The sequence below is a fragment of the Monodelphis domestica genome, chromosome 7 (assembly GCF_027887165.1).
Source record: "Monodelphis domestica isolate mMonDom1 chromosome 7, mMonDom1.pri, whole genome shotgun sequence".
In the NCBI taxonomy this organism is placed as follows: Eukaryota; Metazoa; Chordata; class Mammalia; order Didelphimorphia; family Didelphidae; genus Monodelphis; species Monodelphis domestica.
Window position 1 is genome coordinate 198,036,462 of NC_077233.1, and position 18,479 is coordinate 198,054,940.

The 18,479-nt window shown below is 36.0% G+C and overlaps 1 protein-coding gene across 8 annotated transcripts in view; it reads right to left on the bottom strand.

Annotated features, from left to right (window-relative positions):
* Positions 1-18,479, bottom strand: part of TRPM3 (transient receptor potential cation channel subfamily M member 3) — a 722,593-nt gene that overhangs the window by 305,806 nt on the left and 398,308 nt on the right. For all 8 annotated transcript variants that reach the window (XM_056804169.1, XM_056804172.1, XM_056804170.1 and 5 more), the window contains exon 6: positions 6,049-6,220. In XM_056804169.1, the coding sequence (XP_056660147.1) occupies positions 6,049-6,220 (172 nt within the window). The remainder of the gene's footprint in view (positions 1-6,048; positions 6,221-18,479) is intronic.

Here is an 18,479-nt window from a genome sequence, read left to right on the forward strand (position 1 = left end):
ATTTTGTATATATATATAATATATATATATTATATATATAATATATATATATACAACATCCCTACAGGATAATGAAATAAAACACTGGGCACTGAATACAGAAACTTAAAAAAATACATTTCTTGAAGTTTTTGTTTATTCATTCATGTAATACATACTTGTATGCATCTACAAGACATCCAAAAGAAAGTGAGATGACTCATAAATTCAAATCTTTTGCAAAGTTACTCTTTTACTGTTTTCCCTTTAGCTTCCTGGTATTGACATTATGCATTGTATTCTAAATTCTCCATTTGTTCAGAAGCAAAGCAAAACCATTTCCCTACCTCATTCCTTCAAGTAATCTAATATTGGTAGGCTTATAATTCTCAAAGGGTGGCCTGTGGTGACAGGAAACCTAGTACTGGGCATATTTCTAAGGTTACTAAAGCAGAAGCAACTAAAAACAGAGGAGCTAATACTACATCATGCCACTGAGTAAGAATTCTCATTGGGCTTCCTTTAATGAGTTAGATCTGTCTATTAAGCCGATCTCTATAGCTTTTTAAAGATAATTTTCTTACTTCCAAGGTAGCTCTCTATACACTAAGCCATGGCTGTCTCTCTCTCTATACACTATATTTGAATTAATTAATTTATTAGCTCTTGTGCTGGGTTAGGACCAAATTTCACAGAAAGAGGTTCCTGACATTACATTTGAAGAATGAATATTACTCTCAAATACCAAATTTGATCACATTTTATGAATTCTTCTTTCTTGACACTTGTTTATTTAGAAATATGACCCTTGCACTAACTATTTTCCAGAGAGAAAAAGACTTGAGATGGTCTCAGAAGATGAGGCTTATTCCAAAGGTCAGCTATTTCTCCGGTGCCTAATGAGAAGAGCATAATTCCCTTTTAAATAAATACCATATGTAACAAAACCATTACTTATGGAGAAGAAAACCTTTAAACCATTCCCATGAGAGAAATACTAAATGCTGATGGGATTATGTTGATAAGCATTAAGCTACCAAAGAATTACAGAAAATTAAAAGTGAAAGGGACCCATGATATCAGCTAATCTGACCCAACTTATTTGATAGTAGTAATAAGGAAGACAGGAAAATACCAGTCAGAACAATAACAAATAATAATAGTATTTATGTAGCTCTATTATGTGTCAAGAAGTATTCTAAGCACTTTACAAATATTATCTCACTTGACCCTCACAATAATGCTGGAAGGTTGGTACTTTATTTTACAGTAGGGTAAACTGAGGTCATTAGAGATTAGGTCCTGAATTCAAATTTAACCTCAGGAACTTACTAGCTTTGTGACTCTGGGCAAGTCACTTAACCCTGTTTGCCTCAGTCTCTTCAATATAGGTTAATTGAGTTGGAAAAGTAAATGGCAAACAAGTATCTTGCTAAGAAAGTCCTAAATCGGTCAGGAAGAGACAGACCTGACTGACATAACTGAATAACAACAACAACAAATTTATCTTACTTATCTGATAAGAGTTTTATTTGAAAAACATATTCGATGAGATGATCTGAAATCTACTTTCCAGCTTAAAATGGAATAGAATATATAACATATGTTATAACAGCTTATAATTAAATGAGTACACTCACTCACGAGTGAAGAGAAACTTGGTATGCTCTCCCTACCCACCATTCATTCTCTCGGTGATCATTCTCGATCACCGAGAGACTACCACTATCCACCACCACCTTTTTAAAAAAATAAAAAGAGCATTTTTGATAGTTTGATGTACAAGACTTTGACTGCGATTAAAAGTTGTAGATGCAAGAAAGTTCTACATAAGTAATTCTTCAAGCTTGACAGAATTCTGTTCCTTTTCAAATCACCAGCATAATAAATGACTGTGCTTAAATATTGAATTTAGAATGGTGGCAGTGGGTGTGGGAAGGGACAAAAGTGGTAAACTAATGATAGTAAAGGGTTTATGTGTCTCCTGGGCATTTTTCACTTAATAACCAAATAAAGTATTCCTTCAGTTGATTTGGCTTATGTGTATGAAAACATAATTGTGTTTTACCAGCTATTACTATAATACTGGTCACCACTGAGTAATCAAGATTAATGATACTTTAATGAAAAAAACGACTCTATGTCCCCAGATGTCCTGTGGGTAATGATTTAATCTCAAGCAGGAAGAGTGAGATTCACTGATGTGGAGGAAACTTGTGTTACACTGTGTAAATGGCTAAATCAGTGATATCAAAATGGATACAGGGATTTAGTTTCAATCAAATTACCTCTTATGCTTTAGAAACTTTCTTGGGGAAAATGATTAAGTTAGTAAAATGCAAATAAATTATTGATTGTTCTTAATTTTTTGTTTGTCCCCAAAGAAAGTATCTGGTATGTGGAAAGAGTAGAATGAGAGGACTTAGGTTCATAGCTCCCCACTGATGCTTATTGTGGTACTTTGGGTAAGACCCCTTGGGCTTCACTCTACACGTGACGGTACTGGACTAGGTAGTCTCTGAGGTCCATTCCAGTTACAAGTCAATGATGCTACAGTGCATTTCTTTGAAATTGTGATCTAAAAACAATGATCCTCTTATTAAGAGAAAAAAATGAGTCAAATTTTCATCTACGAAATAGAATTTAAACTTTGAATTAGACTGCCCCTCTCCTCCCTATTTTACTTGATCAATGTATTCCAGCTTCTTTCTTAGTTCTGTCCTTGAGGCTTTTATGGTCCCGGGAAGCCTTCCTTTTCTCCTAGGTAAAGCACTCTCTCTCAAAGCTGAAAGTTCTCTCCTTGTGCTGCAGAGAACCTCTTGGCCCCACACGATTGTGAGAATAGTATTAGAATGGGAGAGATACAAGAATTAGTGAAATCAGTGTAAGTTTGCTGTTACTAGTCATAGCATTCCTTTCTTTAGTGTCAAATGCGTTACAAAGTGTCTGAGCTTTAAGAAACACAAAAGCTCTTCCTAAATAGCACATTTCCCAGGACCTGATTAAGGAAACACCCTGATTTCAGCCAAAGCTAACCTTCCTGAGTTCTAAGATCAGGGTGCTTGAATTAATATAAAGCTTAAGGTGAATGCTATTGAATCAAATGGAAAGGAACTATTTCCCGTTACAGAACAAATTGATACTATGCATTGATACTTTTATGTCACTTAAGAGGTTTAATGTTCTGTTAGATGGGTAGCTAGGTGGCACGTTGGATAAAGCACCAAGCCCAGAATTGAGAAGACTTATTTTCCTGACTGTGTGACACTTTGGTGCCACTTAAACCTTTGGCCTCAGTTTCCTCACCTGTAAGAATAAGCTGGAAAGGGAAATGGCAAACTGTTCCAGAATCCTTGCCAAGAAAACCCCAAATGGGATCACAAAGAGTTAGATTTACTTGTATTAAGGCATGTTGACACAATCTAACAGCTGGTGCTGGGGAGTGCAGTAGGCATACAGCTGGTATGTACTCATTTTATAGACGAGGCAAACAGGGTGAAATGACATGCCCAAGGTCATGTAGCTAGTAAGTGACTCAGGTCAAATTGGAACTCAGATCTTCCTGATTCCAGGGTCTGCACTCTATTTGCTATGCCACTTAGCTGCATCACATAGTAGCTGCCTGGCATACAGTAAGCACTTAGTTAATACTTGTTGACTTGATTTAACTAAGCTGTTCCTTGGATAGCAGACATCATTGATCTTGTACTTGAAGCTTTGCCACCTTTGTAAGATTTCTCAGGGCTTTCACCCCCTTTTCTGGCATAGCTTAGCAAAATCAAAGTTCACTCCCAAGAACCAATGAGCTGTCATTGTTGATTACACAGGATAGTAAAACGCTCATTTATTCTATTACAGATGGATGGGATTTTAACATTGTTTGGGGGAAGCAAACATTCATTACAGCACTTTAGTCAAGCTAAATATTAAAATTCTTCTGCATTCTAGTTTTATATGATTTTCTATTTTCCTGAAACTCTTCTTGGATTATATAGTCTTTGCTCTTAAAAATGTATATGGTATATGTACATGCTAGAGATTTTCCCAATACAAAATTCGACTTCTACATTTATGCTAGGGATTGGCACCTCAGGGAGCTTTGTAGAAAAGTGAATAGGGAGAGATGTAGCTCTATGGATATAGCACTTTCAGTCAGAAAGATGAGTTCAAATATGACCTCAGACACTTGCTACAGGAACCTGGGTAAGTCCCTTAACTACTGTTGCTTCAGTTTTCTCAACTGTAAAATTTGGAATAATAAATAACCTACCTCACTGGGTTGTTGTGAGGATCAAATGAGATAATTTTTTAAAGCACTTAGCACAGTACCTGGCACATCGTAGATGTAATGCAAATGCTACCGATTATTGTATTGTTATTATTAGTATTATTATAGATGAAGTCTCATAGTATAACAGTAATTTAGAGGTATCAGTCTTTAAAATTAGAACCACAAATGAGAAAGTGAAAAAAAGATATAAGATAATAAGTATCCCAATGAAATTAAAAAAAAAGTTGAAAGAAATAAGAAAAATAAACCAAGTAGATATGTGGAAGAGCCAAAGGAAAATCAAAAGGATTTAAAGCTGACTTTCTTAACAATTTGTATATCATGGATGCCTTTAACAGTCCTAAGAGATACTCCTGGAGTTGGGATTCAAGTGGGTCCTCTTACTCCAAATCTTTCTACTATGCCAAGCTGTTGGAACATGTGAAAGTCTATCAAACAAAATACAGTCTAGAATTTGAGGCTTTAGAAATCCAAACAATCAGTGGAATGTCTCCTCATTCCAGTAGAAATAGTGGAGTGTTATGCCTCAGACTCTTGACTATATATGTGACCTTGTACCAGTCACAACTCCTATATGTCTTAGTTTCCTCATCTATAAAATGGGAATAATAATAGCACCTACTTTCCCAGGGTTGTTATCAGAATAAAATTAGAATATTTGTAAAACTTTGCAAACCTTAAAGCACTATATAGATGTATTATTTGGCATTTAATAAACACTGACTAATTAGATTCATTCATTTAAAATATACGTATACAAAGAAAATTTAAAAATACAGAAAACAAAAAATGAAAGGAATAAATCATATTCCATATAATTTATCTCCAAGTCATTAAAGATCCATGATTTTATCATAAGATAGACTACCTGAATTAAAAAAAGAAATGGGATCACATTATCAGGAACTTTTTCCTTATTCCTCTGCATGTCTCTTTGCTTCTTTCTCCACAGGAATATTTTATTCCATATTGACCTTTACATGTTATTCTGGTTTTATAAATTCAGCTTGACTTGTGTCTTTTTTTCTGGGTAAAGATGATGTTGAAATGTCCTGCTATGCTCTCTGATTTAGTGCTTGCTTTGCTGTGCCTCCTCCCATTATTTTCAGTGAAAAAAAATTATTTTCTGAATACCAATAAGAAAAATACTAGCTTTCTCTCCTGAAATCAAAGCAGTAATCCTTAAGGTAGTGCTATACTGAACACACTTAGTTAATTAAAGAACACTGACATATGTAAATATTCACAAGGAATCAAATGTTTACACATAAACTTACTCATTAAGAGATAGAAGAAACCAAAGTTTCTATAAAGAAAGGTAATAAGTAATGCCCCAGGGTATTCCAAACCATTGGGAAATCTTAGCATTGCCAGATCTGTGCTAAGATCAAAAACTCTCTTTTTTTAAAGCCACTAAAATTGCTTAATAAATAAAAGTCATTTCCCCAGAGTGCCTTTCTTCTTTAGAAGACTGGGTATGGGACCCAGAAATAGTTTTGAAAGAAAAGCTTGTTTGTATGCCCAAACCTCAGATGGAAGGGAATGCTCAGGAATGATAAATAAGCTAAATTTTAACTGCATAATCAGCTTTTATTCCTCCAACTATCCTCTAGAAAGATAACTTCCTATAGTTCTAAATAGTACTAATATAAATCATGATCTCTGTTTGATACTTACTCAACTGCTTACAGTGCTACTGCCTGGTAGGTTTAATGGGATTTGCTTTCAGTATATTTCCTATGAAGACACTAAAGCAAAAATAACAGATTGCTACTTACTTGTGTTAATCTTCTGAAGTGAAATATGCTTCTCTAGCTGCCTCCGAAGTTTCACCTCTGCTCCATATTTTCCTGTAGTCCCATTGTCAGCCAGAATGAAATGGGAATGCATACTATTAAGAACTGTGAGTTTACTCATGGGATTGGACATGGTCTGGTATGGCCGGACCACCTGTATGATTTAACAAAAAAAAAAGAGAAAATGGAAAGGAGGTCAGGGAGAAGGACAGAAGGAGAGAGAAAAACAGATCAATACTTTAGTAGGATTAAAATATAGTATACCATATTTCTGATATTGCTTTTGAAAAAAAAAAGATATGAATAGTCTTCCAATGGATATTAGATAAATGGAACAAGAACAGCAAGATGTTTCAGTGGAGACAGAACCAGGCTTGGAGATGGAAGATCCTAGGTTCAAATTTGGTTTCACATTTCCTAGCTGTATGACCTTGGGTAAGTCACCTAACCCCAACTGCCTAGCCCGTACTGCTCTTCTTCCTTGGAACTGATACTTAGCATTGATTCTAAAACAGAAGGTAAGAGGTTTTTTTTCCTTAAAAATGGAACTAAAGGATCACAGACTATGCTTAACAAAAGTTTTTCTGGGGCAGTGGATAGAGTCAAGAGAACCTTGATTCAAATCTGGCCTCGGATGCTTCCCAGCTGTGTGACTCTGGGCAAGTCATTTATCCCTGATTGCCTAGCCCTTGCTACTCTTCTGTCTTAGAATTGATAGTAAGACAGAAGGTATGGGTTTAAAAAAAGAGTTTACAAATTCTTAGTAAAGGTAATTGAGTTCATGTTTGAGGTATAGCTAACTGGGCACTTCAGTGGATGTCATCTTGGTGTTTATCATTAAATTTACAAGTAAATCAGGAAAGACTATTTAAACAGTGTTTACTGCTTTCCCCCTTCCTTTCTCAATCACTCCCCTAAACTAGTAGCTAGGGCAGATAATTTGTTTTAAGAGAGAAATAAATAAGTAGATAAATAATTGAATAATTGAATTATCAATAACCTAAAAAAGAATAGTACCAAATCAAGCAAATACTATAGGTTTGTTGCCTTGACATCTAAGAAAAGAGACATGTCATACGTTTAATCTCTTAACTTTTTCTTAAGAAACATGGTTTTATAGTCCTAATGTCCCATTCTATATCTGAATAAAGAATCAGAAAAAAAATTCTGATTTGAAGTAACAAAAAAGTAGTTTCAATGTCATTTTCATACCGATCTCATTTCTTTGGATGCTACGTGTCAGGCAAGTAACACAAATAACACATATTTTATTTTGGAGTTGAAATCTGCAAAAAGTAAGTGAAGTGTCCTTAATTTATCTTAAAAAACTCCTAATCAGCTCTAAAATAAATAAGAGAGAGAAATAATCAGGAAAGAGCTTATGTTCTACACAAAAAATCTGAATGACTAACAAAAGGTAACTAACCCATAGGACATCAACCAACTAAATCGTGCACAAGCATTCAGGAAACTTGTCCTTTGTGCTAAGTTCTGTGTTAGGTACTGGGAATGCAAAGGCAGAGAAACCATCCCTGTTCCTGAGAAGTTTATTTACACTTTGTCTTCTAGTCACTCAAAAGGAAGACATATTTCTCCCAAAGGTGTTCTATGAACATTTGGTGATATGTGTAACAGGACATTCAGATAGATTTGCCTCCAAATAATCTGAATGTTCTTTAAAACAAATAGATGAACAGTTATTATCGTCTGTGTTACAATTTACATATCTAAAATGATATGCTGTCCATCCTGTTCTGTTTTCCAAATAGAAAAGTTATTTTTTGATTTCACTGAATACCAATAAGTTCTACTTTTTGATAAAATATATGAGGTTGGGGGTAGGGGAGGGGAAATGGTAATGCAAACTTTCTTTTTATCAAGCACTACTAAAACTCTAAAACTGATGTTTTTTTTTCCCAAGTCTTTGAATTATGGGAGGGAAAGAATATAAATGAGAGCAAAACAGGTACCAATTCTATATATATCTCAAGCAGGAATAAGGGGAAACTATGTAGTCTTCAGATATGTCAAAGAAGGAAGAATTTGATTATCTTTCAAGATCAGTAAGGAGGGGAAGATAGTTTAGGTGGAAGAACACTTAGGACATTAACAATTCAGTAGCAGACACTTTATAGAAGCCCTTAACTAGCTAACCTTTACACTCATATTCTGTTCCTGCCCCCTCCCTCTTCTGTCCCTTGGGCTTGATATATAAATGGTCTTCACTCACTTCACTAACTAACTTCACTCAATCTTGTGACTTGCTGGAAAATATAACTCTGTGGGAGGTGGTGGATTGTGTATTTATGGTTCAGTTCCTTTTCTATCTCCCAAATCCAGGGAAAGAAGATGCTATGTAGTATGAAAGGCAGCTACCCAGCTCAGTGGATAGAATGCTGGGTTTGGAGTCAGGAAGACCTGAGCTCAAATCATACCTCTAACACTTCCCAGCTCTGTGCCCTTGGGCAAGTCATTTAACCTTTGGTTGTCAAAAGGATCCACTGGATCCACTCAAGAAGGCAATGGCATATCACTGCAGGATTCTTGCTGAGAAAAACTCATGGATAGTTAGGATTCATGGTGTCATAAAGAGTTGGACATGACTGAACAGTTGACAATAATATGAAGTATGAAGCGTGATAATGAAGGTGATTAAGAAAGGTTTGATAAAACCACATACTTTCAGAATCACATCTGTAGAATCATAAAATATTAGGACTGAAAAGAAAAGATCTTAGAAATCTTGAACTCTGATGCTCCCCATAAATGAGTGCTGTTAAATGATCTCCTTCCATTGCTGGTATGTGAATTCCAGCAATGGTGAGAGTTCTGGATTTGGATTCAGAGTCTAAGTTTGAGCTTGGATCTAGTACCTGTGTGACATTAGGCAAGCCATTTAACTTCTCTGTCTCAGTTACTCATTAGTAAGTGTTGAACTAGATGATGGAGTGGGTCTCTTCTAGTTCTAAATTTATGATCCTTCAAGGATCTGAAACTTTAAGAGCCTGTTTTAGGTTTCCATGACACTGCAAACAGCAGGAATATATTCATTTGGTTTCTGGCTCTACTTAAGTACACAAGAATCAAAAGATCTGATTTCTAGTCCTTGATCTTTACTTCTATGCTATCCTAGGTAAGTCAGTGAAACTTTCTAGACTTGTTTTTTCTTCCCTTCTACATGGGATGGGACTCAACAATCTCTAAAGTCACTTTTAGCACTAAAACTCTCTGGTTCTCTGCTGGTCAGCTAGTGACAGATTACATTTGCTTTCTGTAAGGCAACTGGTGCAGAATTCAATGGATTTCTCAAATATAAACTTTCCAAAGTGGATTAATCTTTTGTTGTATATAAAGGGATGCATCTCCAGTAAAGAGGCATTCTTTCTTTTTTGGGTAGTACATTATTCATCATAAACATCATTATAATTTAGAAGCAGAGGTTTTGGTGGTATTCTATTTTGTCTTTTATATTTTTAGGAGGGTGCATGTATAAGGAAGATGGTGTCAGTGAATGAGGATATGGTAAGGTGGAATATTAGAGCCAGAGGATTATAGATTAGGGCTAAAGTGGACCTTCACTTAGTCTTACCCTCATATTTTGGGGATGAGAAAACAAAAGGCTTAGGGACATTAAAGGACTTGCCCAAGATGGCACAAAGATTAAGTGGCAGAGCCAGCATTAGAAAGTAGAAGCTCTGATTATATATTCAATACTTTCCCCTCTATGTCCCCATACCATAGAGCTATGGGCCTTTTTTGTAAGATTTTTCTGTTTCTTTTTTGGTGGGATTCTTTTTAATTTGGGGTTTAGGTAGCTTGACCCTAGTCTCTTTAAGTTTTAAAATGATTTTTCTAAATGTCTTAAAAGGGATAGCCACAGAGTCACTTGGGATCTCTTTTATGTTGAGGAAAGAATAGGGAAAAGCAGGCCTTCTGCATGGGAGTCTCAGAAGTCCCAGACCCAGTTGACCTATGAGTTGTGGAAACCAATGATAATGTTACTGCAGATGATAGCATTGGAGGATGTGTAGAAGAGGAAGGTAAGTGGCATTGTGCTTTTGAATGGCAATGAATATAAAGTTCCCACTGCTTTCTTTTTGATTTTAAGAAAGATAGAGACTACTTTTATCATGAGGTTAAGAAGTTAACTGTCTGGTCCTAAGAAAGACAGATGGAGTCATATATAGTTATTGAAACTCTGAAGGGGTCTATGGCTCTGGAAATCATGTTTTCAGTAATTGTTTAATTAGGTACCAGGGGTATTTGCCAGAATTTTTGCATATTTCCCCCCCTCCCGAAGTTTGGTGTGAATAAAAATGCACACACTGAAAGAACTTTCTTATAACAGAAGAGTATAAATTTCAAGGGCCATGATCCCACAAGAGGTCTATGTTTAAAATAAAAGCTGCCCTTCATCTTTTTTTGGGGGGGGGTCTAGATCTATGCATTCATTGCTTCTGTAGAAATTCTGCACTACCAATTCATATGGATAATTCACATATAAGTTATATTAAACTTACAGAGTTGTCTGGGGTCACTGAGAAATTAAATGACTTAATGAGAGTCACAGCAAGTATGGGTCAGATGCAAGACAAGAATTTATCATTATAGGGATAGGCTATCTATCTTTGATCCCTGATGCATTTATTCTTCACATGTGGAATGTCAACAGTTTGTCTTTTTTTGAGTACAAGGAATGATACATTCTCATAATTATTTTCTTTACTTAAAGCAAATGCACAGCAAAAATAACTAATTAAGACTGCACATATTTCCTTTCCTTTATAGCTTCAAATATAAAGAAATGGTTTTAGCAGGCTCTGAAAAGTTTTTTTTAAAGTAAAAATTACTTACTTATTGAGCCATAGTTAAGATGAAAGAAAACTTGAAATCATTAACAATTCAGTAGCAGATATTTCATGGAAACCCTTAACTAGCAAAGTTAAAAGTATTTATATACTATCCCTTCTCCTGTCTTTCCTGTCCTTCAAGTCTGAAATAAAAATAGTTTATACTCACTAACTTGTATAATCCATTGACCTGCTGGAGGCAGGTGGATATTCAATGGATAGACAGCTGGACCAGGAATCAAGGGGTCTTATATCTGTGAGTTCAAATCTAGCCTCAGATTGTTACTCATTGTATGACTTTGGGTTGGAAAAATTTAGCTTCCGTCAATATCCCAGACTCCCTACAGCCATCAGATGAAATCAAGGAGAAGCAGACCTTACTAATTACTATAATCTGGTCCATGACACTAGAGTTTGTAGAGTGTCTATCTTTGAAGGCATGCAGAAAGTTGGATGAGACTCTTGCTTGGCAGTAAAGAGAGCATGTTTTTGTGTTGTTGCTTTTTTTGTTGTTGTTATTCTCAGAGAATTTCCCTATGTTTATTTCCTTCGTTGTTATGTGAATGTCACTGTGTGCTAGACCACACTGTAAAATGTTTAAGGTCTTAGGTGCTAAACTAACACCAAAGTGTTCCCTGATAATGAATCTATTCCACAAGGTCAGGGTCAGGAAATGCTTCCCCACACCTTTGAAATCTTTCTTCATTTTCTCTTTGTCAGAGGTCTGGTTGTAAGGGAGGTTGAAGGACCCAAAGAAAAATAATGATGCAGATGTGTATTGCTCAAAGGGATTGGTTAAGTTTAGGTATACAGTAAACAGAGTTTTCAGAACTATTTCATAGCAGCTCAATCTACTGTATTGACATTTTTATGTGTTTTTTTAAAACTATTTTCCCTAAAGATGAAAATGTGGGCAAAATGTGATATAATTTAGGCTTTCTAAAATAAAGAATAGCTTTCTTAAGGAAAAAAAAATTAACTTTGACAAGTATGTTTTAAATCATAGTATTTTAAATTCTAATGTTGTTCTCGTTCTTGTTGTGGGTATAAAGTAACTTATTTCAGTTGACAACACTGAAAAAAATGCTGACTATATATGTCATAAAAACAGATTATATAATTCTCTTGAGGCACTTATAAACCATCTTCTTATGTACAAATTGAGAATTAGCATTGGTGAGTGAGTCTCTGGTCAAAATGTACATATACTAAAATAGAATATGTTTTAAGTATTTGTCAATGTTTGCTTCTACGTTTTAAGCACCTTTTTTTTTTACACTTGGCCTCTATTTAACACAATTTGTATAAACTGAATAACCTTTCTAGTAGCAATCCTGTAGATCTCTTTAGGGGCAATCCTAGACATAAGTCATCACTAAGCTTTGTTTAAAATTTTCCCTTAGAATGTTATGTTGGGATATAATGAGTAAAGATTGTAAGAGAAAAAAATGAATCCCCTGTCTTTGAGTTTAAGCTTCCCCCAGGTCTAGAAGTAGGCCAAGTGAACCCAGAACCAAGGTTTCTTGAGGGGAAGGACCACTGATGAGGGTGACACATAGAACTTGATACATGACCTAGCCAGTGATAAAAGAAGCAAGAATGGTAAAAATGATGATCTTTTCTCTTTCTTCTCTTCTTTCTCTTCCCTTTCCACTCCTCCTCTTCTTCCTTTATCTTTCTTCCTTAGGGTAATTCAATACACAAAAGTTCTTGTAGCAGTCAGTGGGTGTGTATATATATACGCCAAGGAAATGATGAAACAAAAGAAAACGCTACTAAATTCTTGGACTGATGGTTAATGTCTCCTTTGTCATCTTATAAACAAGTGGTAGAGTGGAGGGATCTTGTCCAAGTTCCAGGTTTTCCAAATGGGGCCATTTCACAGTATGAATATGGCCCCTTTCCCTGACTAATGATCACACTATTTAGATAGTACATCATGTGAATTACACATGGAGAGAAAAAAAAGGGTGCCAGCAGGCAGAGGCATGAGGCTTATGTGTGGGAGATCAAGTTGTGAAGAAACAAAGAGATGATACTTTATGGGGCAGGACAGCAATGGAAGAAGGCTTACAGTGTTGGTGAGATATCATTGAGCAAGAGAAAAGAAATGAGAAGTGACCCTTTGTTCAGGAGATCAAGGGATATATCTACTAAGGGAATACAGTGAAGATCATCTGGATGTCTTGGTAATCTTACAGAGATCTGAACCAAATGAGAGCCTGGCTAAGTATTTCTCTCTGTTGAGCCAGATATAGTTCTTGGTATAAGGTGAGATCTCACCCAAACTGAGATGCCACCTATCAGCTGAATAATCCAAACAAGAAATCTGCAGACCAAGGGATTCTTTTTCCAAACAGTACACAGATATTGGAGCAGTGTGAGTCCCATTAAAGTTAACAGGAGGCACAATTACATCCCTCTGCAGTGTTCTGAAAATGGATTCCCTAGCTCATACCCTGGAGAGATTAATGCTTTATCCTTTTTGTGCTTTCCACTCTAATAAACCCACCTCTCTGTGACCTGCCCTAATCCTAACCAAGCATCCTTTATACAGAGAAGCAAGGTAGGAGGAATGAGCAGAAAAGGATCTTTGTTGGTTCTGGGAGCAATTATTTTCTCTAAGAAGATATTTTATTACTACTTTGAACACTAATTGTTCAGAAGTTCAGAGATTTGAACACTACTAGTTCAGAAGTTCTTTCGTATTTCATGGACCCCTTTGGCAATCTGATTAAGCTTATAGCCCCTCTGCAGAAAAAAAATGTTTTTAAATGCATAAAATATGAAGTGTTATTATTAAGTTAACCGATTATACTGAAATACAGTTATCAAAATATTTTTAAAAAACATGTCCATTGACCCCAGGTTAAGAATTTTTTCATTAGACTAGTCTATCTTCCTTTGAAATATTAACTGCAAAATTTCTTTCCTTTACACTAAATAGCCTCTGTAAGGAAAAAGGTTCCCCTTCTAGATGACCTAGTGTAGAACTTCATATAGCATTCCAAATAGCAAATTTCTAAAATGGGTTTCATGTATAAAGAAGACTAAAATAGAGGAATTTGCAACTTAAGCTTTTCTATGATTTAAAAAACGTATATATTCACTTTTTTGCTGTTGTTCAGTAGTTTTTCGGTGTGTTTGACTCTTTCTGACCCTAACTGTGTTTTCTTGGTGGAGTGTTTTGCCATTTCCTTCTTCAGCCCATTTTACAGATGAGAAAACTGAGGCAAAAAGGGTTAAGTAACTTGTCCAGGGTCATACAACTAGTAAGCATCAGAGGCCAGATATGAACTTAAGAATATGTGTCTTCTGGACTCCAGACCCAGAACTCTATCTTCTACATGACCTAGCTGCTCCTATATTCAGTTTAGCATAGTTATAACAAAATTACTTTGTTTTGTCATCTTGTAAACTTCTTACAGCCCTGTACCTTTTAAGCTGTCTACAAAATTTCTAGGACAAGAGATCCCCTTTTCTTTTGTTGGGCTCTCTATAACTCAGTGGTTACTTGGATGGCATTTCTTCCTATGGTTACCCCCCCAAACCCTCCCCAGTTAGGTGTCTGAAGCAAACTGCACATGATGCAATTTAAAGAGAAGAGATGGTTCACTAAACATTTTCCTTCTCTGCCTTGCTGTTTCTTTACTTCCAATTCCCAGGCGTATTGCCATTGGGTTAGACTTAATGAGAATAATCATAGGAATCCAATAAACAGTGGGAAGAGGAATCCTGGATAATTTTCTAAGCTTTTGTAAAATGAAGTCGCAGTTGGTAGCCCTCAGAGACTGTGAGATGCATTATTGCTTGCTCCATCGGATTTGGCTATCAACCATATTATTAAGCCTGCTTTTTCCTGGCCTGAAATGCAAAGATGATATAGTGAAAATACATTCAACTTGTGAACAAGAAATAGCTCTAAAGGAGTAAATTTTTTTTTGCATGTGCATATATATTTTAACAATCATATCATGATTCTATGAAAAATGTCAGGTAAAGCAAAGTTAAAATGAAGATAGTTAGGGGCAGCTGGGTGGCTCAGTGGATTGAGAATCAGACCTAGAGATGGGAGGTCCTAAGTTCAAATCCGGTTTCAGACATTTCCCAGCTGTGTGACCCTGGGCAAGTCACTTAACCCCCATTACCTAGCCCTTACCACTCCTCTACCTTGAAGCCAATACCCCATATTGACTCCAAGACAGAAGGTAAGGATTATACAAAAAAATGAAGATAGGTTCAGAGGTCCTCTTCCAAAAAAAAATGTATCTTCAATTCACAAAGGAAAATGACACTTTTTAATCATAAGCATTTTTTGCTTTGTTTGGGATTTAAATTTTTTTAATTGCAGAAATTGTAGATTTAAAATGAGAGGAACTTTGTTGTTATTGTTGTTATTTAATTGTGACTGATTCTTGATGATATCTTGGACAAGACTGCCTAAGAAATTTTCTTGTCAAAGATACTGCAGGGGTTTGTCATTTCTTTCTCCAGTGGATTAAGGCAAACAGAGATTACGTGACCTTTTTGGGGTCATGTAGCTAGTAAATATTCGAGGCCAGATTTGAATTCAGAGTTTTTTTCTGAATTCTGACTCCAGACCCAGTGCTCTATCCACTGAGTCAGCTAGCTGTCTCCTGGGAGGAATCTTATATGTCATCTAGTACTGAAGGAACAACTGAAGCTCTGAGAGATAAGGTGACAACCAAAATTATAGCAGTTGTTGAAGATGGGATTCAAATGTCAGACTCTTGAAATCAAGTTCTGTGGTCTTTTATAGACCCCTAGAAGTATAGGGTTGGAAAAGACTTCAGTGTTCATCTAGTCCAATCCACACCTGGCAAAGATTACCCATTATGAAATGCTCAAAAATGTCATCCAGCCTCAAAGACCTCTAATGAGGAGAAGTCTATCATCTCTCACTACAAATCACTTAGGTTACTTGGGTCTTAGTTATTTCTTCTGTAAAATGAAGAAAGTATATTAGATGTCTTTTGGGGTCCATTCTAGTTTTAGAACAATGATTCTCTGACCCCACTTTTGAAAATTATTATGATGTAATTATTATTAAAAAGTTTTTTTTTACTTTGAGCCTGAATCTTCCTCCCTACAACTTCTACTTATTACTTTTTCTGTCTCCTGTCACAAAAAATAACAAAATTATCTGTTTTCCATTTTACAGATACTTGAAGAGTTATGATGTCCTCTGTTTCTACTGTCCTGTGTTGCTTTAGTTTCTAGAGAAAGAAAACATGACCAAAAAAGGAAAGGACCTTTAGTATTTGTGTAGTGAAGTATTATGCTGATATGTCATTGTCCTCTGTAGTTACTTGACTCAATGTGTATTGTTGGAGAATTATATTATATATTATTATATGCCAACTTTACTAACTACTGATGAGAACTTGGAAAAAGAAAAATGATACTGTAAGTTGATTAAACTTGTGTATATTGAACTGGATTCTTCTAGTACTTTTGGTTATTCCTTTGGTCAGAGTTGGAGGATATTTTGGAGATGGAATGAAAAGTTGAGATATTTGAGATATCCCATCCACAGCTTTAAGAAAAAACAACATGACATAGATGGCAGAGTCCTAGATTTGGATTCAGGAAGTTTTGGGTTCAAATTCAATTTTTGGCAATCTACTAGTTGGGCAAATTATAACCTCTTTCAGCCTCAGCTTCTACTCCCCAAATGATGTAATAAGGTACTTCCATTAGTTAGCTCCCAAGCTGATTGTGAGGAAAGCACTGTGACAAATTTAAAAAGCTATACAATTGCAAGTTATTGTGGTTCAAGAATTACTCTCTTGGAACACTATGCATAGAGACTGATACACTGTGATACAATCGAATGTAAGGGACTTCTCTACTAGTAACAATGAAATGATCCAGGACAATTCTGAGAGACTTATGAGAAAGAACACTGTCCACATTCAGAGGAAGAACTGTGGTAATAGAAACACAAAAGAAAAACATTTGCTTGATCACAGGAGTTGATGGGGATATGATTGGAGATGTAGATTCTAAAGGATCACCCTAGTGCAAATATCAATAATAAGGAAATAGGTCTTGACCAATGATACGTGTAAAACCCAGTGGAATTGCATGTGAGCTATGGGAATGGGGTGGGGAGGGAAAGAAAATTAATCTTGTAACCATGGAAAAATATTTTAAATTAATTGATTAAATAAAAAAATTTTTAAAAGTATGACTCTTTTGATCCTTCTAAGGATTAATGTCATGCTTGAAAATTGGTACTTATAGCATGTTGCCAGTCTAGCAATTATCATTAATTAATTATTTATGATGTTCCAGGTACTGTGTTAAGTGTTAGGGATACAAAGAAGGACAAAAAAAAAAACAGTTCTTTCTCAAGAAAGATTTCTCTAACGTAGAAGATTGAGTGGTCCTTTAAAAAAGGAAAGATTAATTTAATTCAATGAATTTACATTGCATCTACCATATTTATGGGATCATACTAGGCACAAGTATGGAAAGAGACTCAAGTGGTCAATGAGGTTCATTTCTTGCCAGTGTGGATCTTGGTTGGTAGTTATTCAAGCCAAAGTACACACATATACATATATGGAATGTATATATAAACACACATACACATACAGGGGAATATAGTTTTTATCTTTTAGTGCCTGGTATAGGACACTGATTTTTGTGATCCCAGAGATACGAGTTTATTTGGCAAAATCAAATACTGATATTAGGCTGAATCTGAGCCCAATTACCTCCCTTTAATGGTATCTATGGTTAGGTTCTACTCCATATGAACACAAAAACATCCAACAGAAAACACACACATACATTCCATTCACATGCTTCCTGAAAACTTTTTCAAGCACTTGGTGTGTAGGAAAACATAATGCAGAGAAAAAGAAGAAATGGTCACAGGAGTGTGATAGAGGCTGGCACTGGAGAAAAAGTGCCAGACTGAAGAGTATGTGAAATTGATCATCTTGATGGAGGAGGGGCCCCAGGAGTGAAATCCAAAGGAGGAGAAGACTCTGGGGGAGAGAGCAGTGAGTATCTCAGTCTTGAGAAGCTGAAGAGAGAAGTTGGGGAAAAGCCTTTCTCTTGAGGAATACCTACTTTTCCTGCTGGTGACTGGAAATCTTTCTCCCCAACACTTCCTAATTGAAGGGACTTCTGAAGAGAAACCTGAGCAAACTTTACCTCAGTTCCTATTGTCCAGGGGTGAGTCAACCTGACTTTCTCTCAGGGGGCTCAGGCTGCCAAGACCTGAGTTCCCCCCAAACTTGAAGAGGGAGGAGAAAGAGTTTAGATAGAGACAGGGACACCCTTTTCCTATTTTCCTTTTCCCATTCTTCCCTGCCTGTTATTCCTATTGTATTCTCTGATTGAGTTAACATTAAGAGTTATCTGTTCCCCAAGCTGAGTGTGAGTGAACAGATCAAGGGGAGACCTTTTGGTCTCCAGTAGTGGAGGGGGGACAAGAGGGACAAGAGTGAATTGGGGAGAGCAGCTTTAGCTAAGTAGGGAAGGCAGAAGGGGAAAATCTTCAAACCCCCTCTCCTCTCTCTGAGCCAA